The sequence below is a fragment of the Brassica napus genome, chromosome C4 (assembly GCF_020379485.1).
Source record: "Brassica napus cultivar Da-Ae chromosome C4, Da-Ae, whole genome shotgun sequence".
NCBI classification, from domain to species: Eukaryota; Viridiplantae; Streptophyta; class Magnoliopsida; order Brassicales; family Brassicaceae; genus Brassica; species Brassica napus.
Window position 1 is genome coordinate 16,639,691 of NC_063447.1, and position 20,847 is coordinate 16,660,537.

General features: G+C 34.6%; 5 protein-coding genes and 1 long non-coding RNA gene across 10 annotated transcripts; 2 read left to right on the forward strand and 4 right to left on the reverse strand.

The window, feature by feature from the left end:
* The first annotated feature begins 916 nt into the window (after positions 1-916).
* Positions 917-2,673, forward strand: LOC106368966 (tropinone reductase homolog At2g30670-like). Its single transcript, XM_013809054.3, has 5 exons — positions 917-1,011; positions 1,126-1,333; positions 1,444-1,660; positions 2,079-2,185; positions 2,286-2,673. The coding sequence occupies exons 1-5, from the start codon at positions 947-949 to the stop codon at positions 2,472-2,474; spliced, it is 786 nt and encodes a 261-aa protein (XP_013664508.3). The 5' UTR covers positions 917-946; the 3' UTR covers positions 2,475-2,673.
* A 783-nt stretch (positions 2,674-3,456) lies between these two features.
* Positions 3,457-4,941, reverse strand: LOC125585570. The gene is made up of 2 exons (XR_007322556.1): positions 4,513-4,941; positions 3,457-4,425 (listed from the first exon to the last, which is right to left on the reverse strand). It is a non-coding gene; the product is annotated as an uncharacterized LOC125585570 (long non-coding RNA).
* Positions 4,580-9,168, forward strand: LOC106368965 (serine/threonine-protein phosphatase PP1). Of its 5 annotated transcripts, XR_007322555.1 has the most exons (6): positions 4,580-4,902; positions 5,326-5,885; positions 5,982-6,178; positions 6,463-6,565; positions 7,331-7,447; positions 8,390-9,168. XR_007322555.1 is itself a non-coding variant. In XM_048754873.1 (4 exons), the coding sequence occupies exons 1-3, from the start codon at positions 4,671-4,673 to the stop codon at positions 6,141-6,143; spliced, it is 954 nt and encodes a 317-aa protein (XP_048610830.1). In that variant the 5' UTR covers positions 4,580-4,670; the 3' UTR covers positions 6,144-6,178; positions 6,463-6,761. The 5 variants fall into 5 exon arrangements, 2 of the variants coding, with proteins under 2 accessions (XP_048610830.1, XP_048610831.1); XR_007322554.1 differs by lacking the exon at positions 8,390-9,168 and having other exon boundaries at positions 7,331-7,666; XR_007322553.1 differs by lacking the exon at positions 8,390-9,168 and having other exon boundaries at positions 6,472-6,565; positions 7,331-7,666.
* Positions 8,349-10,419, reverse strand: LOC106368964 (probable protein phosphatase 2C 24). The gene is made up of 3 exons (XM_013809051.3): positions 9,897-10,419; positions 9,487-9,807; positions 8,349-9,003 (listed from the first exon to the last, which is right to left on the reverse strand). The coding sequence occupies exons 1-3, from the start codon at positions 10,242-10,244 to the stop codon at positions 8,572-8,574; spliced, it is 1,101 nt and encodes a 366-aa protein (XP_013664505.2). The 5' UTR covers positions 10,245-10,419; the 3' UTR covers positions 8,349-8,571.
* Positions 10,420-16,384: 5,965 nt separating this feature from the next.
* On the reverse strand, positions 16,385-17,795 carry LOC106368967 (tropinone reductase homolog At2g29310). The gene is made up of 5 exons (XM_013809056.3): positions 17,577-17,795; positions 17,298-17,505; positions 16,997-17,213; positions 16,792-16,898; positions 16,385-16,690 (listed from the first exon to the last, which is right to left on the reverse strand). The coding sequence occupies exons 1-5, from the start codon at positions 17,639-17,641 to the stop codon at positions 16,499-16,501; spliced, it is 789 nt and encodes a 262-aa protein (XP_013664510.2). The 5' UTR covers positions 17,642-17,795; the 3' UTR covers positions 16,385-16,498.
* Positions 17,796-18,560: 765 nt separating this feature from the next.
* LOC106353521 (tropinone reductase homolog At2g29330-like) lies at positions 18,561-20,091 on the reverse strand. The gene is made up of 5 exons (XM_013793288.3): positions 19,839-20,091; positions 19,538-19,745; positions 19,216-19,432; positions 19,015-19,121; positions 18,561-18,921 (listed from the first exon to the last, which is right to left on the reverse strand). Exons 1-5 carry the CDS (start codon positions 19,901-19,903, stop codon positions 18,730-18,732), a joined length of 789 nt encoding a protein of 262 aa, XP_013648742.2. The 5' UTR covers positions 19,904-20,091; the 3' UTR covers positions 18,561-18,729.
* Positions 20,092-20,847: the final 756 nt, after the last annotated feature.

Below are 20,847 nucleotides of genomic sequence, written 5' to 3' on the forward strand. Positions count from 1 at the left end.
AGAGTTAAGGGGTGAGGTTTTGGGGGTATGATTTCAAAATTTAAAAACTAAAAAATAATATTAAAATTTTCAAAATAAAAAGTCTATTTTGGCCATTTTGTTTTTGAGGTATATTTTTGTGGTATAAACTTAAAAAAGAGTGAATGTGTGGAATATACCCAATTAAGGTCCAAATTAGCTGAATGCCCATAATTATGGATAACCCAAAAAGGAGTAACTTTTTGACACTGTGCGGACGAAAATATCCTCATGCTTTATCGAAAACAAGTAACTCTAGATTTATCAGCTAAATATTTACATAGCAGGTAACAATCTACATATCAACTAACATATCAGCTAATAATTTCAGTATCATGTAACAATCTATGTATCAAACAAATGTATCGACTAACAAATCATATATCAGTTAATGAAACTATTAACAATTAATTAGTTATCTATCAAATAGCCCCAAAACTATTTGTAACAGCTAACACTTCATGTATCGATTAAGAATCCATTAAAATCTAAATAATGGCAAGTAAGTAATAAAATACCTATTAACGTATATATTATCTAAAAGTTGATTGTGAGTCGAAATTAGAAACATTAGAATTTGAGTGAGATAATAAGATTAGCATTATCGATGTCAAAAGAATCAGAATAAAAAAAATAAAGATTTGTGTTGAATTAGAAGATGATTTGAAGAATCTATACGAGAGATAAAGAGATTAGAACACATAAAAAGGAAAAGAGAGAGAGATAGAGATAAGGGTATTATAATCATAAAAAATATTAAAAAGAAACAAAGATATATGACAAATTATATGGATTTTTGGGTGCATTCTTACCAATTACTCCTTAAAAAAATATCTGAGAAAATTGCTCAAACGTCATTATTTACGTATATTATATTTGATATGCTTCGTCATCATTCCTACTCGCATGCAAAACAAAACAAAAAAAAATGGATAAAAGATGGAGTCTCCAAGGCATGACTGCTCTTGTAACTGGTGGAGCCAGCGGAATTGGGTTCGTTTTTCTACGCTCTAGCTATATCGTTATCATATCTTTTCCCATAGCTACGTCCCCATTTTCAATGTAATTAATGTCGATAACTTTTTGTTAAATTGTGGACTATTTTAGGCATGCCATAGTAGAAGAATTGGCTAGTTTTGGAGCTATAATCCATGTATGTGACATATCGGAAACACTGCTCAATAAAAGTTTAAGCGAATGGGAAAAGAAAGGGTTTCAAGTGAGCGGTTCAATATGTGACGTATCCTCTCGTCCCCAGAGAGAAACACTGATGCAAACCGTCTCAAAGATGTTCGATGGCAAGCTGAGCATTCTTGTAAGTTAATCTTAACTTTTTTGAAAAAATAAGTATTTGTAGGAAAAATACCTATTAAGTAGTGGCATATATAGTAAGATTTTGTTACTCTTTGGTTTGGTTCAACATAGGTGAATAACGTTGTGGGAATTCGCCTTAAACCAACAACAGAATATGGGGCAGACGATTTCTCTTTCCATATTTCAACAAACTTGGAATCAGCTTATCATCTTAGCCAACTTTCACATCCTCTTTTAAAGGCTTCTGGATTTGGAAGCATTGTCCTGAATTCTTCTGTTGGAGGGGTTGTATCAATGGAATGCGGATCCCTGTATGGTTTATCGAAAGGTACACCTATCGGAAATTAATCAATAACAATAGACACAGTATTATTGTGAATTTCTTTAAGGTTAATGGTTATTTACGTTAATAAGTTGGTTTAGTCTTGTGTGTCAAATTAAATTCAGAGCTGAAGTTATTAGATATATATGTGTGTGTGTGTGTGTGTGTGTGTGTATTATTTTAGATCTCGTCTTCACTGAAATAAGATTCTTAACACAGAAAAATGATTGTTAAAAAGATACAAAAGATCCTAGAGTCAAATATAGGTGTTTTCACTCATGTTGTGTAACATATATAAAGAGAGGTATTTCTTCGTGCACAGGAACAAGACCAGTTTAAAGCTATTTAATTTTCTTGATGGATCATAAATCTTTGTCCGTTAGCTACTTCCAACATCTAATTGTTATCTTTGTGTGTTGTACAGGAGCTATGAATCAACTAGCAAGAAGTTTGGCGTGTGAGTGGGCAACTGATGGCATAAGAACCAACTCTGTTGCTCCTAATTTTATCCTCACTGATATGACTGCACCTGTAATCAATAACACCCTCCAGTAGTTGTTCTTATCTATTATTTTCCAGTTAACACTTTGTACTTATCATTCTTATGTCCTATAATCATGTGAATAATCAGGTTCTCGTAGACGCTTGTTACAGGAAGAGTTTGTTTAGTAGAACTCCACTTGGCCGCGCTGGAGAGCCAAAAGAGGTTGCATCACTTGTGGCTTTTCTGTGTCTACCTGCAGCTTCATATATTACTGGTCAGACCATTTGTGTTGATGGAGGTCTCACTGTCAATGGTTTCTCCTATCCTAAGCCTTGAGCCAAACTGGGTGTGTGTCTGAAAAATTTGTCTGTGTAAATAAGAAGAAAGTGATCCTTCTGTAGGAACATTATCTCATTTTCCATTTCCACAAGTTAAGGAATCGATGATTCTTTTTACTTTGTTTCCTATATATACATATATAAACCATAAAATAATAATGAATAAAGACAGGATAACTTTGTTTTGTTTAAAGAAAGCGTTCTTATGTTTCGTGTTACTTTGATCGAGCTTTCTACTAAACATCGATTCAAACTCAATTCTTTCTGTTACAACAAAAAGAGGTAATGTACCATTCTCTTTGATTGAAAAGATAAACTACACAAAAAAGTGGATCAAGATAGTTCTTCATAAGAAAATGACAGCAAATTCAAAATCAAGCTCGAATGCATCGATAATGTCTTCACAATAAAAACGGACAGCTAAGATAGTCGCATAAAGAAGTGACGTTGAGAGCAAGTTATCACCATAAAAAATACATAATTAGTCTCGATTGCATCTCCAGACCCCATACAAACGGCTACACAAGATGAAAATTTGGTGATAAAACTAGACTTAAAGTTCGATAATGAAACCGAAAAAGACATCTTCTTTCATGGAAAGTGATACGTCCTAAATTAGGGAAAGGATCACTCAATCGGACTTAAGGATATGAACTCGCCAAAAGGGAGAACTGGTGGATTGAATGGTGACACAAGAGGGGCGGAGAGTCTCTTGATACTACCGAGCTTCGATTGTTGCTTGATATGACGCACAAGTCCAACAAAGGAAGAAATGGTGGATTGAAGGGTCGCACAGCAGATGCGGAAGGCTGCTGATATTACCGAAGCCAATTTGTTGCAAGATGTGACGCACCGGTCCAACAAAGAAGCAATCTCGATCCGTTGCTTGATATGACGCACAAGTCCAACGGGAAAGAGGTGTTTACTTGGAGCTAACCACACCAAGAAAGAAGTGAGAATCCATCTCAAGGTTCCAAAAATAATAATCAAAGCTTATTTTATTTCATTGATCAAATGGCCTTTATATAATAGGCAAAACATACAAAAAGTTGGAATACAAAAGACTAGTCAAACATAGAAATTAACAACTTATAAAAACAAGGAAGACTTGGCCAAAGACCTTGAATTGACCAAAAATCATAAATGTCTTGACTTGACCGAAATTGAAAGATTGTGGTCGCCAAACTCTTCGGCTGATCTCGTGCTTCCACATGGTCGACGGTTTCTGAATTGCCGTCAGATTGATATATTATACAACCACCACTTATAATTTCTTGTTGGGCCTTTCTTTCTTTGGGCGGATACATGTTTCTTTCTTTGGACGGATACATGTTCATAAACACATTTGCAATATACTTCAACCCCATCTCGATTAATCGCAAACCCAAAGCCAAAACTTCTTGATTTGTTTTTGCTGCTGATTCGGGACGCATCATTCCCTCCTCTTTTAAAAAGATTTGCCCTCAAATCTATCTTTCTTTAGCTTCAGATGGGATGATCTTTTGACTTTCCGTAGAACTTTTTTTTTTAATAAAGAAAAGAAGATGAAAGGTAGAAGATTGATGAAGAAGATGGAAAGATGAGAAAAATGAACAGACAAGTACCGGTTGAGTGGTTCTGATACCACTTGATACGTCCTAGGATCACTCAATCGGACTTAAGGATATGAACTCGCCAAAAGGGATAACTGGTGGATTGAATGGTGACACAAGAGGGGCGGAGAATCTCTTGATACTACCGAGCTTCGATTGTTGTTTGATATGACGCACAAGTCCAACAAAAAAAAGAAATGGTGGATTGAAGGGTCGCACAGCAGATGCGGAAGGCTGCTGATATTCCCGAAGCCAATTTGTTGCCGGATGTGACGCACCGGTCCAACAAAGAAGCAATCTCGATTCGTTGCTTGATATGACGCACAAGTCCAATGGGAAAGAGGTGTTTACTTGGAGCTAACCACACCAAGAAAGAAGTGAGAATTCATCTCAAGGTTCCAAAAATAATAATCAAAGCTTATTTTATTTCATTGATCAAATGACCTTTATATAATAGGCAAAGCGGGTCGTCTCTTCTTGACCAATGAAATCAATCTGACAGAGCCGGTCGTCTCTTCTTGTCTCCCTCTCCTCCTCGCAAGCTCCACAACGCCGAAGGCAAAGAGCTTCACACTTGAAATCTCCGCTCGTTTTAATCGGATATGGCGGAGAAGCCGGCGCCGGAGCAGGAGCAGGAGCAGACGAGAGCGATGGAACCGGCGGTTCTAGACGATATAATCCGGCGATTGGTTGAGTTTCGGAACACGAGGCCTGGATCGGGTAAACAAGTTCACCTCAGCGAAGGTGAAATCCGACAGCTATGTGCTGTCTCTAAAGACATCTTTCTTCAACAACCCATTCTCCTCGAACTCGAAGCTCCCATCAAGATCTGCGGTCTGATTCTTGCCCTCTTTACTCAAAAATGTGTTTTTTTCTTTCCTTTTTTTAATTTTTGTTCTCTTTCTGTTGTGTTTTTATTTTGTAAAGAAATGGTTTGAAGTAGACTAATTTTTGGTTTTTAGTTGTTAGTGCATGTTGAGATATATGTATGTAACAATTGGTAGTTTTTAAGTTGTAATTTCGAGCATAAATGTTGTTTTGGCCCTTTTAAGTGAGTCAATAAATTTGTGAAAATGGTCTTTTGAGTTAACAACTGTAAAATTCAAGCGAATGGGTGGTAAAATTGTGGAATTTTTTACGTGAAGTTTAGTAGTTATGTTATAAGACTTAAACAGGATTTTTGTATATGTTAACTAGTTTAAGTTACTGAATTTTGATTGGTTCTCATGATATAGAGTTCTGCCTTTACTTTTACAGGTGATATTCATGGGCAGTACTCAGACCTATTGAGGCTCTTTGAGTACGGAGGCTTCCCTCCCGACGCCAATTATCTCTTCTTAGGTGACTACGTCGACCGCGGCAAGCAAAGCCTCGAAACCATATGCCTTCTCCTAGCTTACAAAATCAAGTACCCTGAGAACTTCTTCTTGCTGAGAGGGAACCATGAATGCGCCTCCATCAACCGCATCTACGGCTTCTACGACGAGTGCAAACGCAGGTTCAACGTCAGGCTCTGGAAAATATTCACGGATTGCTTCAACTGTCTTCCCGTGGCCGCCTTGATCGACGATAGAATACTGTGCATGCACGGTGGGATCTCCCCGGAGCTGATGAGCTTGGACCAGATCAGGAGCATTTCGCGTCCCTTGGATATTCCTGACTCGGGTTTGGTGTGTGATTTACTTTGGTCGGATCCTAGTGGAGACGTCAAGGGCTGGGGAGCGAACGACCGTGGCGTTTCGTATACTTTTGGAGCTGACACGGTTGCGGAGTTTTTGCAGAAGAATGATATGGACCTTATCTGTCGTGCCCACCAGGTCTTTCTTTAACTCGTGTTATCTGTCTTTTAGTTACAAAACTGTGCTAGCCTGATCTGAGTGTGTTTTTGTGCTCTTGTGTGTGTTTTATTTTAGGTTGTTGAAGATGGGTATGAGTTCTTTGCGGAAAGACAGGTTGTGACTGTGTTTTCAGCTCCAAACTATTGCGGAGAGTTTGATAATGCTGGCGCAATGATGAGTATTGATGAGAGCTTAATGTGCTCCTTCCAGATTCTAAAGCCTTCGGAGAAGAAATGACAACAATTATCCGGTCACCACCAACACTCCAAAAGGTTAAACCATTTTCTTTTGTTATAGTGAACCCACTTGTGTGTCAACACTTATTCCCACATATCCTGCTTCAGGTTTAGCCAGTTCACAGTATTTTGCTCTTGGTTTCTGCAGTTTTATTTTAAGTCAACCTACCTATTAGGGTGTTATCGCATACATTTGCTCATGTTGATTATAATTTGACATGAGGGACAAGTAGTTAAATGCAAATACATTAAGAGTTGCTCGCAATATTTATGACTGTTGTTATGTGGCTCAGCTTTTGCTTTATGTTTTGTTATTTTAGTTACTGCAGCTGCACTCTGGTGACAGAAGCTAGAGCCAGAATTTAATGGCGAAGATAGGTACATTGCGTAGCAAACACGTCTCGAAACAGAGTAACAACTCAGGTTTCTGCTGTGATGTGTGTGTGTTTTTTATATCTTCTTTCTATCTTACTACTAGATTCTCATTTTTACCCTCTCTTATTTATTATGAAAACCAATAACTCCTTTTAGCATCTTAGTTTCTTCAGCATAGCTCGCAGATTCTTGTATGATAATAACAAAACCATAAATCCATAATCACCAGGTTTTACGAGTACTATTCACCAATTTTTTCACATATGATGTTAAATGAAAAAAAAAAACTGTGCAACTGAGGGTTAACAATGAAAAGAGTTTGCATGATGACCACTCTAGTCTAGAGAGTATCCTATGTTTGATTTTTAGTTGATTAACTTGTTTCTCGACTGAACAAAACAGATTATTTACCGACTGTAAGCCAGTTCGCTAATCAGATGATTCCTTGGTGTTTTTCTTGTCTGGTCTACCTTAGTAATAGAATTTTTGCCTCCTCTTGTTCTATTGATTCAAGAGACTTTCCCACGTATGCTGATGATTTCAGTTAATCTTTCAAACCTTTAGTGATACAAGTTTTTGTTATCATATCCCAAGCAGCCCCTCTAATTTTCTTCCTTTCTATGGCGATTTGAGGGTAAGATCAAATCTATAACCTATAGCTTCCTTGAAAGAGAAACGCCTTAAATCTATCAGAATCATTGTGCTTACAGTACTGACTATCATATCATCGTTTACTCACACAAAGTCTGGGAACTATACTTATCAACTTTTTGTTTTACATGGACTGATAAATATCTTAACTCTGTTTCTTAGGCAATTGACTTGCAGCGCACCAAAGCTATTGACAACATGTTTGTTTATGTTACTTGAGGATCTTTGGCACGAACAAGGTTACAGAAAACCTGACAACAATCAGGTTTCAAGAGAAAGGTCTCAATCTCAAAAACTCTCCCTTCTACCTCTTAATATTAAAATCTTAGTCATAAGAAGTTAAGAACATCATTTGCAGCAGCCAAAGCTGTTGGTCTGATAATCTAAAGCCAGTTTGATGTTTGAATCTTTCTTACCGTCTGTCTTAATCATTAGTTACAGCTACTGGTCGTAATTGCATTCAGTCGTCTATAAGATCCAATCTCATGTCTTTGCCTTGCGGCACAGATAAATCACCTCTTCCATGTATTTAAAAGCCTAAAGTATTAACTCCATTCCACGTGAACTTTCTAGTTTTTTCTTTAAGAGCACGTTTAATGGGGGTTTTTAGGGTGGAGTTCTTATCGGAGTATAAAAATCTGTCTCTTAACTTTTAATCTTATGTAAGAACTGGTTCTTAGGTTTTTTGGTTAAAAGTTAAGAGATGTGTTCTTATATTGCGCTAAGAACCCCATCTTAAGAACCCCGTGTTTTATTTAAGAACCAGTTCTTAGCTTTTTTAGTTAAAAATTAAAAGATGGGTTTTTATATTGCGCTAAGAACCCTATCCTAAGAACCCCGTGTTTTATTTAAGAACCAGTTCTTAGTTTTTTTAGTTAAAAATTAAAAGATGGGTTCTTATATTGCGCTAAGAATCTCACCCTAAGAGCATGATTATTGGGGAGTTTTTAGGATGAGATTTTTAGCGGAATACAAGAACACGTCTCTTAACTTTTAACAAAAAATTTAGCAGAATATAAGAACATGTTCTTAACTTTTTTAGTTAAAAGTTGAGTGATTATATCCCTCTAAGAACCAGTCATAAGAACCCCTAATAATCATGTTCTTAATAACCTCCCTTTAACATGTTGTTGGTAGCAAAATATTTTTTACATGAAACTTGAATTAATTATAATCCGTGTGAGAAACATTTGATTTTCTTCAATTTAATTACTATTACAGAAAAGACTTTCAGGAATGAGAAGAAAAAGCTACTCATCCCCTATAAACTACTAACCCTTTTGTCATAAAACCGAGTTAATTTGCTGCATACCATCACTCATTCCAAGAACAACCAAAAAGAACTGAAAAAAGGGGAAGTTAAAGCTGCCGTCTTCGATGGGAGTTGTCAAGTAGTAAAAGGATTAGTGTCCAGTGACGTGTCCTTTCCTTCTGAGATCAATCACAACGACACTCACGTTGTCACTACTGTGTCTCGCCAACGCCAGCTTCGTCAGCAATACTGACGCCTCCATGCACGCTTTGTCCGAGATCGTCTCCACCGCTTGTTCCGGAGTACCTCGCCGTCTCCGACCACCACTGAGACACATACGCGCCACCGAGCAGGCTGTCTCGTTTGACACAACATCCCATAAACCGTCGCTGGCTAGAATAAGGCAGTCGTCGTCCGTCCTGTCTGTTACCGTTACCTCCGGCTCACAAGTCACGTAAGGTTTCAAATAGTTGTCTCCTATGGCGCGTGACATCGCTAAGACTCCTAGAACTCTCGGACAGTCCCAGTATATGACTCGTCCTCCTGCTCCTTCGATTCGGTCCAACTCGTCAGGACGGTCAGGCTGTGTTTCATACAAACTTTTGAGTCAAATCTAGAATTATGATTATTACCACAACACACGAAAGTACAAAACAGAGCTTTCCAAGTGATCTATGTTATTTGTTCAAAAAAAAAAGTGATCTATGTTCAGTGTGCATCTTGAGATTTATAAATATTTTAAAATAAATCATTTTAATAACTTTTCTTATGTATAATTTAGAGATCACAAAATTTATAAACGTTACTCTTTAAAATTTAGGAATCAGATAAATATTTCATTAGGTTTAACCCATAACCGGCCATGTCTATGTTGCCTTGTATCGCTAACGAAAACAAAATGAAGAAACATGAGTTAGATATTCACTAGGGATCAGTGTTCGAATCTTCCTACTGCAGTATTAGTATTGTTTGGTTACCCTAGATACTTTCAGTCACAAGAAAGATTACATTCTTGGCATGTCTCTATATTAGTCTCGTGTAAAGATATAAATAGAAAGATAGTAACCTTGTGATCTGTCGATAGAGGGAATGGTTTTCCATTCCGGCAAAGAACTGCTCTGGAATCGCCACAGTTAGCAACGACGATCTTATCCGTCGTAATGATAGACACGACGGCGGTTGATCCGACAGCATCACAATCCGGCGTTTGAAGCTCACATTTACAATTCGCACTCACTACTGATTCACTCAACAACACAATCTCTTTATCCATGCGAGTGAAGCTACGCTCCATGGTCTTTCTCCACTCGTGCTCCTCTTCTTCCCTGTCAGAGTGTAGCTCCTCTTGCACCAGCTTGTGAAGTCTCTCCCTACACCTCGCTGCAACCTGAATAACAAAAACGGCGTCGTATGAGCTACAGCTGATTTTTATTTTTTGTGAGTTACATACAAGTTTGGAAATAGACAACGACGTACGTGGGAACAACCGTGACCGTCGTAGACACCGAAGTAGTGTTGAGGATACTCCGAATGAGAAGAAAACGAAGGATGAATCGCCACCGCATCTTCCATCTCTCTTCTTCTACCGCACACCGAAGAAACGCCGTATCTCGGACTTGCCTCCGTCACCGGAGACTCACCGGAGACGTTCTCATTTCTCACCGTTAAAGCCTCCAGTTTATTACGCTTAAAGTTTTTCTTCTCCCATTCTTCTTGCATCACCACCGTCTTATCCATCGGAAACCTCTGCCTCCTCCCTGAATGTAACGGTCTTGATTCATACGCCGACGCATCGGTCACAACTTCGTAACATATATCTGCCATATGTTCGATCTCTTTTTTTTCAAATCAAGAAGAACAAGAAACTGTTTCTCCGATGAACAAATAAAAAGTTGAATGTTGTTTAGGTTACTTGCACGTGAAGGAAGACTAGGAAACGATTCAATTGAACACAATAATATTGTTACTCCTACACGTTGCTCCACTCTACCTCATTTATACACAGCCTCTTCATAAACTACTTTTAGTTTTGGTTTACTTTTTAAGAACGTGACGTACTTAATGTTTTAATCTGGGCCGTCGATACATAGAGGAGTACGGTTATTAAAAAATAAGCCACATAAGCGTCACGAACTAGTGCGAGATTCGTGGTCCAATGAAAATAGGACAGGAAGGTTTAGAGCAAGTTACTTTCGCGCCACGACCGGTGCTGGTTCTTCGCTTCAAGAAGAGCTTTTCCCCCAAATACATCTTTTGTATACTGTATTTTAACGGCCAAATCTGCAAAATAACAGCTTTCTAAGTTTATATCACAAAAATAGCACTTAAAAACTAAAATGACCAAAATAACATTTTATCTTTTAAAAATTTTAATTTTTTATTTTTCAAAATTTGAAATCTTATCCCCAAAACCTAATTTCTCAACTCTAAACCCTAAACCCTAAACTCTAAACCCTAAACCCTAAACCCTAAACCCTAAACTCTAAACCCTAAACCGTAAACTCTAAACCCTAAACCCTAAACTCTAAACCCTAAACCCTAAACTCTAAACCCTAAACCCTAAACCCTAAATCCTAAACTCCACCCTTTAACTCTAAACCTTAAGTTTGTGATTTTTGATAAAACATTAAGTACTATTTTTGTGACTTTTGACCTTGAGTGCTAGTTTGAGAACAAAAACTTGATTTAGTGCTATTTTTGTCTTTTTCTCTATTTTAATACCTAAAAGGAATTTCATTACGTTAAACTTCGTATTTGATTACCATATAAGTTTAAATTTCTATATAAATTATGTTTACCAATCAATACCTAACAGTGCCGATGATGTTTGTGTTTTCTCGTAGGCAGTAGACACGTAAACAAATAAAACCTTAATATATATAAAGATAACCTTGTATCAATTATTATTGTCTTCATAGACCAGTGAATCATTGGAAATTTAATATTTCGGACAGTTAATCAACTTTGTTGTGATGGCACTATGAGCAATTTTAAAATATCGAAAAATCTAATTTGAAAATGTGTTTTTGGTCCACACGTCTTCGAGATGAAGTTGGCTTGAGAGAGAAAATGTTAAGCTTTGTACAGTTTGAATTCTCATTGTTCTCCTCTGGAGCTAATGATTTTATCATTTACATTTTTAATGGATAACTAGATTTTCACCCGCCCTCGTATAACTTTTGTTTATATTTTTTTCGTTAGAAATGAAATTTTCATATTTGTGTTTTTATAATCATATTTGTGGTTTTCTTTGTAATCATATTTGTGTATAATATTTTTAAAAAATTATTAGTAAGATTTTTTTGATAATTGTATTAAATTTTTGAGGTAGTAAAAATATACACTTGTGCCATAGTCATTTCACGCATTAGTTTTGAATTTTTTTTCTAACCGGTTGTAAATTTGTTATTTTTTAAAAAATAATAAAGCATAGTTACAAATTTGTTTAGTAATTAAAAAGTAATAAAATATTTGTAAAAAAAAAATTTTCATTAAATTTTCATCATTTGATTTTATATATTATGATTTATAAAATGTTATTATTACATATAATAATTTATGATGCAAAGAATGGGTTTATAATGTTTGATCCAATGTAAATGAAAAGTCCACTTTAGAAGGATAGATTTGGTTAGCTGAAAAATAGGAGTTGCCTTGCGGGTATTAACCGTAACAAACCTATCTATACACAAATTTGATTTTTTTATACGGCATCTTCCCAAAATTTCGTTTTACATTCATAATACCTCCTTAAAAGTAGGACTTTAGTGGTTATGGAACAATTTTGTTTCTTAGATGTCGTTTAATTAAAAGTCATATAAGCGGTTACTTATTAATGATGTATTATTTTAAATTGGACTCAACTATTATCAATTGGGAATGTTCCTAATTTAATAGTATTGATATATTTAGAAATATTTAACATTTATTACAATATACTTCTTAAGTTTCAGATAGATGTAGCTATATAGTATTAAGTTAGGAAATAGATTTATTAATATATACTTCATCTGTTTCATTATAAGTGCCGTTTTAGGTTTTGGCACACGGATTAAGAAAACAATTAATTTTGTACATTTCCTACAAAAAATATTATTACCTATATATCTAATCGTATTTCAACCAATAGAAAAATAAATTTTGCATTGAAAATCGAAAACGACACTTATTTTGTAACGAAAAAAATTCTCTAAAACGACACTTAATATGAAACGGATGGAGTATTATTGTAGCCGGTTGGAAGCCTGGCCCATTTTACACTCTTGTATTCGGTAAATATAAAATCTTGCAGTGTGTATTGTTTCTTTTTTTTCTTTCTAGTGGTATTTTTGTAAATTTTTCCATTTTCCTAAGTATATTTTAGAATTCTCTGCAACATTTCAATGGCCGCCATACTTTCATAACTGATCAATTTTTACGAAAACATTGGTTATTTATTCTGTTAATAGATCATGAAAAGTAACCGATAAATCACCTTCTCTAAACAACGTAACAGTTTCTTCAAAAAATCTCATCTGCTTTATATTCTTTGCAATGTGTCAGTATTTATTTATTTTAGTGGTCATTCAATTTTGTTTGCTTTTATTATGAATTCAATAGAAGTGGAAGTTTCAATATTATCAATATATAATTGTCTACTAATCTATGAATTTGAATGAAATGAGTCCCAAGATTTTTGGGATTAAAGTTGAGGATTAATAAAAAGTATTTACAGTTATGCAGTTATATTTATATTTATATATAGGTCTAATGTCAAAAAAAGTAAAAGATTAAATATTTAGTTGGACACAACATATATCAATGGGTAAAGATCCTAATTTAATAATTTAATAGTATTGATGATCGTATGAATGATTCAGCGACAACTCAATACAGCCAATACACCCACACAAAAAATATGTGTTCTTTGGTTCACCCCCGGAGTAAACCTTTAAATTCACCAACCAATAGGAATTAATTAATTTATATTTAATATCTTTTAAAAAAGAAACAAAATATTATCAATTCATATTATGATTTTAAAATGAAAATAAATAAAAATTAATACTAGTTACAAAAAAAAAATTAAAATTATTTTTAACGCCGTCATCAAAACACTAAACCCTAATTTTTTGGGTAAACACTAAACCCTAATTTTTTGGGTAAACCATAAACTCTTAGATAAATACTAAACCCTAAATCAATAACACTAAATTTTAAAAACACTAAACCCAAGGGTTTAAGGGTTAGGATTAAGGGTTTAATGTTTTTAAAATTTAGTGTTTTTGATTTAGAGTTTAGAATTTATTCTAGGGTTTATGGTTTACCCAAGGGTTTAGAGTTTATGATTTAGGGTTTAGGAATTTAGTTTTTTTGCTAACGGCGTTAAAAGTATTTTTATTTTTTATTTTTTCGACTAGTACTATTTTTTATTTATTTTTACTTTTTTAATTTTAAAATCATTATATAAATTGATAATATTTTATTTCCTTTTTTAAAAGATATGAAATATGAAATAAGTAATTCCTATTGGTTGGTGAATCTATAGGTTCACCCTAGGGGGTGAACCCAAGAATAACTCCACAAAAAAGACTTATTTTTGGGTTCACCAACCAATATGATTGAATTATTTCATATCGAATATCTTTTAAAAAGAAAAAAAAATATTGTCAAATTATATCACATTTTTAAAGTAAAAAAATAGTAGTATTTACAATTTTTTTTTTTTTAATATATATTTTTAACATCGTCAGCAAAACACTAAATCCTAAATCCTAGACCCTTGGGTAAACCCTAAACCCTTCGATAAATCCTAAACTCTAAATCAAAAACACTAAAACACTCAAGGGTTTAGGGTTTAGTGTTTTAGTATTTGGTGTTTTTATTTAGAGTTTAGGATTTATCCAAGGGTTTAGGGTTTACCTAAAGGTTTAGGGTTTAGGGTTTCGTGTGACGTTAAAAATATTTTTTTTAAAAATATTTTTTTTTTGTAAATACTATTATTTTTATTTATTTTTATCTTTTTATTTTAAAAACATAATATAATTTGACAATATTTTGTTTCCTTTTCTAAAAGAAATATAATATAAAATAACAAAATCCTATTGATTGGTGAACTTCTAGGCTCACCCTGAACCCAAGAATACTCCAAAAAAAAGAACAATAAATAGTTACAAAATATTTTTATCACCAAATTACATAGTTTAGTTAAGAGAACAAAAATGTAAGCATGTATAAATCAGGTGTTTAAGGCAAAGAGAAGCCCCGCAGGAAGGATATTTTCGAGTCTTTAAAATTTAGTGGCTCCTCCGTCGACGCAAATGTGTTGACCTGTTAGAGCACCCCCGTTAGGGGATTATTGCTCAAGTTCACACAATTCCCAAAAAAAAAATTATTATAATAATCTACTTTTTGTGAATTCAGGTTGCGTGAGGTCTCTGCAGTGATACGAGTTCATCACTGATTCGCGGACCCAAAGACACGTGGCGGTCCACCATTGATTACATTTTTTTTTTGTTTTTTTTAAATCAAACAGAAAAAAAAAATCAAAATAATGAAATAGGGAATCGCACGAAAAGAGATGCCATAACCGATGAGACTTCGTTTGCTTCCCTAACACGTCTCATCGGTGTTTTACTCTCCACTTTTTATTTACTATCCTAGTTGGAATCGGAGAGATTTTTCATGTAAAGTAATCAAAATTCACTTCGTACGAAAAATCAACCAAAACCTTCTTATAAAACATAGTAAAAATAATATCTTACATTGATAGCTAAAGGAGTTGCGATCAACCATGGACATCCTAAGTTAACCCTTATGTTGCCACTTTCCCACTCACAAGCGATATATAAGTTTCTAGCCAGCTGATTCATAGCTCCTGGAATGTATCCAAAGATTATGTTTTCTTTTGATTACCCTAACATTTCTGAATATCGTTAGGGGTTTTCATAGGTTTTAATTACTGGAGTTTTTTTTTTTGGATTAGGATTAATTAAGTATATCGTTTTTTACTATCATAACATCTAAAAAATGAGACACATTTTTTACATCAGAAACACACAAAACATATTCAATGTGTAAACATGTTTTTATACCCAACTGATTCACAAAAGTGTATCATTCAAATCAAGCTTTATATGTAGTTATTTAGAGTCTGGGATGGAGATCATTAATCATATACTACTAGGTTTGAAAGTCCAGTAAAGAAGCTTCTCTACAAATTTTTGTCAAGTATGCCTCTCTGTATTAAAGCAAGAAAACTGAAAGAACCAGAACTCCGGGTGATCATCCAAAGGTTTGACACAAGAAGACCACTAGTGATGCATGCATACGGCCGGTTTGAGTTTTTGGAGACCAAAAAATACTTTAGAATAAAGCTTAATAACAATAATTTTATAACAAATTGGGCCATATGTATGTCCATGACCGGATGCAAAATTCATTTGATTTTCTAGCACGACCAAGTACTGGAGTTCTACCGAAAGACGAACCCGATTCCGCTGGTTCAACCGGTCACAAGAGAAGTCATACCTATGCCTGGCTCATTATTTTCATGGGCCCTATATATGTAAGTTACGTCAAAGAACAACTAAAATAGTTATGCAAAAAGGTCCTAATTTTGTTGGTAAATGCTCCAAAATCTAACCAACAAATTGTAAAAAAAATATTGGACCCAGTGCACCTCTTGCACATGCCAAGAGCCAGGCCTGGTCATACCTTGAAAACTCCTATCTTTTAACCATTTTTTGTTTGCATGTGATTAGCAATTACCAGAAATGCCACAGATTATAGATATACAATGAATGATTAAGTTTGTATTTGTGGTTGTAATTAAAAGAGAAGATGATTTAAACATGTAAACAAATGGTAGTCCAGATTATTTGAAACAAAAGAAGACGGAAAAAATAACAAGCATCAATACATCTTAAATAAGATTGTACATTTAAGATGTATTAACTTTGGAAGTAGCTTTCAAGTCTCAACAATGAAAGTAAGAACTCATTTATTATGACAAACTGACAAAACGGGACAATGAGATTTTTTTAGAGAGAGAACTTTGAGAACTGAAGGCAAACAGATAAAACGCGACAAGGTCATTTTTAAGCATTTGATTGATAGGAGAAACCGTTAACCGTAAGGCCTCCATCAACACAAATAGTTTGACCTGTGATATAGGAAGCTGCAGGTAGACACAAGAATACCACTAGTGATGCAACTTCATTCAGCTCACCAGCGCGCCCAAGTGGAGTTCTTCGGCATAATTCTTCCTTGAACTTGACGTCATCAAGATACTTCAAGAAACACAATTAAGAGATTGTTAGAAGATTTGAGGTTGTTACATTCATACACACATAATATATATATATAAAAAAAAACTGTTTTATTTACTGACAGATTGAGACAGAGGAGTCTTGATAACATTAGGTGCAACAGCATTGGCTCTTATGCCGTCTTTTGCCCATTCACATGCCAGATTTCTTGCTAGCTGATTCAGAGCTCCTATAATAAACTTTGTCTTACGATTTGTGGAATCAACAAAATAAAGTTAAACTAGTGATGATTAGTTAGTCTCGCCTCTATAATTGTATTTTGGTTACCTTTTGTTAAGTTATAAATGGATCCAGCGGTAAATGATAAAATGCCTGTAATAGAGGACATGAAGATGATACTTCCATAGCCTGAAGCCTTTAGTAGAGGATGTGAAAGCTGACAAAAATTGAAAGCAGGTTCCAAGTTTGTTGAGATGTGGAAATCAAAATCCTCTTTCGCATATTCTAACGTTCGCTTTCCACGAAGTACTCCCACATTGTTCACCTAAGTTAAAAAGAATGAAAATATTTTTCAGTTTTCTTTAAACGGATATGCTTTGTTGTTTCATGATTAAGATCATTTACTTACAAGAATGTTGAGCTTGCCATCGAACAGCGAGGAGACAGATTGTATTAATGTTTCTCTCTCGGAAAGAGAGGTAACATCACAGACTGAGCCACTCACGTGAAACCCTTTCTTTTCCCATTCGCTTAAGCTTTGATTAAGCATAACTTCAGATATGTCGCAAACATGGATTTTAGCTCCAAATCTAGCTAACTCCTCTACTATGGCATACCTAAACATTCAACAAGCATAAACTACTTAAAATCTTGACCATTCAAGATGACATAGAGAAGAAAGACGAACCCGATTCCGCTGGCTCCACCGGTTACAAGAGCAGTCATACCTTGAAGACTCCATCGCTTATCCATCTTTTTGAGTGTGACTAGCAATGGGCAGACATGGCATGTGTTATAGCGTGGATCAGATAAGTTTGAATGAATGAGTACATTTGGATGTGTGGTGGAAATGTTATCTGAGAGAGCATGGCAATAATGTCTATGTACGTTGTCCCATGCAAAAAAAATACTGTTAATGGTCAAAATTGTCGACTATAAAACAAATTTTCTCTTTTGTCTTTTTCGACTTGACAGAAAACGAAACCAGAAGTCAGAACAAAGTTTGCTTCATTGTTATAATTATGTGAGTTAGGTGAAATCAAAACAATTTTGATGTTGAAAATTTATTCAGAGTGAAACCAAACAGTATATAATAATTATTGTCTGTCAAGTCAGCTCCTGTTTTCTCTACCTCTCTTTCGTGCACTAGTTTGCATATTAATTGGTTTGAATCAATCTCGGTTGCAGCAACTTTTCCTTGCATATGAGGAGGACTTTAGTGTCAAACTACTCGAGTTCATAACTTGGGTTTTATTAACGATCGAAATCAAAGTTTTAAAACAAAACATAGGCTTTGATTGGTGACATGTAATATTAGAGCTAAGTTATGATAAAAATTATGGTTTGATGTAGTTTGCGGTAAAAACTATGTGGTAAAAACATAAACACAAATCTACTTAAGGGTAATCATAAACTAAAGCAAATAAACTGCTGACCCTAATAGAGAACCCAACATCAAAAGAAAATAGATTTGAAAGAGGAAAAGGCTAAAGGAAGGAATTTTGAGAATGGTTAGTGAAAGGTACAAATGCTCTCTAGTTTCAAAATGGTCTTTGAGCATTTCTCTTAGTCGTGTGTATATGCTTATTGTTGATTATTTGGAGACTACTTTATCATTTTAGGGCTCTCCATTCTTTAACTTAGAAGCAATTACAAACTACTTGGATATCAATAAGGATGGGAAACTATAGGAGTTTCATTGTTTTGGGTTTTATTAATGATCGAAAGAAAAGTTAAAAACAAAACATAAAGTAAAGCACGAATACACTGCCCCAAATACAGAACCCAACACCAGAAGAAAATAGGCTTGTACGCTGCATCACCACCACGCAACTCTCAGCTCAAGCCTGCGGTTGATAAGAGAAGCCATTGACCGTGAGACCTCCATCAACACAAATGGTCTGACCAGTAATATATGAAGCCGCAGGTAGACACAAGAATGCCACAAGTGATGCAACCTCTTCTGGTTCTCCAGGGCGACCAAGTGGAGTTCTAGTGGACAAACTCTTGTTAAATCCGGCGTCATCAAGAAACTGATTATTCACAAGATTTAGAAACAAGAATGAGAGAAGTGTGTGATGTTAATTGGAAGGAGAAAAACAAAGTTGGAATGTGTCATTGATTACAGGTTGAGCCAGAGCAGTATAGATAAAATTAGGAGCAACAGCATTGGCTCTTATTCCGTCTTTTGCCCATTCACAAGCCAGATTTCTTGCTAGTTGATTCAAAGCTCCTGCACAAAACAAGAATGATAGAAATTAACCTTTTCTTTTTACCAAAAAAAATTGAATTCTCCTATGAATTGCGTCTAGTAATACTATATGTACCTTTGGTTAAACCATACATGGATCCACAATCAATTGAAACAACCCCTGCAACTGAAGAAATGAAGACAATGCTTCCAGATCCTGAAGCTTTTAGAAAAGGATGTGAAAGCTGGCTAAGATGATAAGCAGGCTCCAAGTTTGTTGAGATATGAAAGGAGAAATCATCTTCCAGATATTCAATTGTTGGTTTTACACGAACTGAGCCAACGTTGTTCACCTATGTAGAACGAAAACAAAAGAAGAGTAATAAGAATCATATTGTACAAAATTTAGTTTTCCGAAAAGAATATCCTTCGTTACTTGAAACTTAAATTTGACTTACAAGAATGTTGAGCTTGCCGTTAAACATAGTTGAGACGGTTTGCATGAGTTTTTCTCTCTCGGAACGAAATGATACATCACAGACCGAACCACTCACTTGAAACCCTTTCTTTTTCCATTCACATAAACTCTGATTGAGCAGAGTTTCGGATAGATCACATGCATGAACTCTACACCCAAAGCCGGCTAGTTCCACTACTATGGCATGCCTAAAATATTTACCACATAAAAAAAGAGATATATTAAATAAAAGCAGAAAACTAGCTAAATTTTGATATAAGCTAGAGAGGAGAAAGACGAACCCGATTCCGCTGGCTCCACCCGTTACAAGAGCAGTCGTACCTTGAAGACTCCATCTTTTATCCATTTTTTTTGTTTATGACTGGCGGATACAAGAGATACCACATAAATATAATTATATAACATATTATCTAGTCAAACTAAATCAAATAATACAAGATGCGTTTCCTAATTAGCAGTAGGGCCTATTGTTTGACCACGGAACACACAGAACAGAACATGTGAAGCAGCTTTTTTAGACCACATGTTAGAATTGAAAATTCAGTAAGGAAGTTGCTCTACAAAAAGTTTCAAATTTTGTGAAGCAAGCCCTCTCTATTCCGAAGCAAAGAAACTGATGTACAAACTTGAATTTTTTTTACGAATATCAGGCTAGAACTCTTTAACGAAAACTATTTGAAGAATGTATATTCTGAATATCACTTTTCTTCAAAAAAACAATAATCTTCTCTTTGAAAATAAAATATCACTTTCATAATTTTTTAAAGGGTTTCCTCTTCTAAATCTACTAATAATAGCAATCCTAATTAATTCCAATAGATATGTCTTTTCATTATAAATGTGTTCATAACCGTTTGTGGTACCTTTTCGTTTATAACCGCTTTCATTTTTTAAAATTGTATTTTTTTTTAATTTAGGTTTTTTCAGTTTTATTTATTATTTTTTGTATATTTTATAACCATATTATTATTATTATTCTTTTTTCCTCTTGTTTGTTGCAGTTGATCGTCAAAAACCAGTTGTTACTGATGAAAAAGCAATGGTCCAATATTGAAATGGTATATGTAAATCATTTTCATATATTTTATTTCATCAATAGAAAACATTATTGTAAAGCTATAATAGGGATAATTCCAAACAATATCTACAAATGCATCTTTTCAACTTTACCCTTAAACATGTTTTATACATTTTCACTCATAGTTTTTTTATCGTACTGTTTCACTTATAATTGTTTTTTGTCTTTTTAAAATTGTATTGTTTTCGTTTCTTATATAGTTATGTTATGTT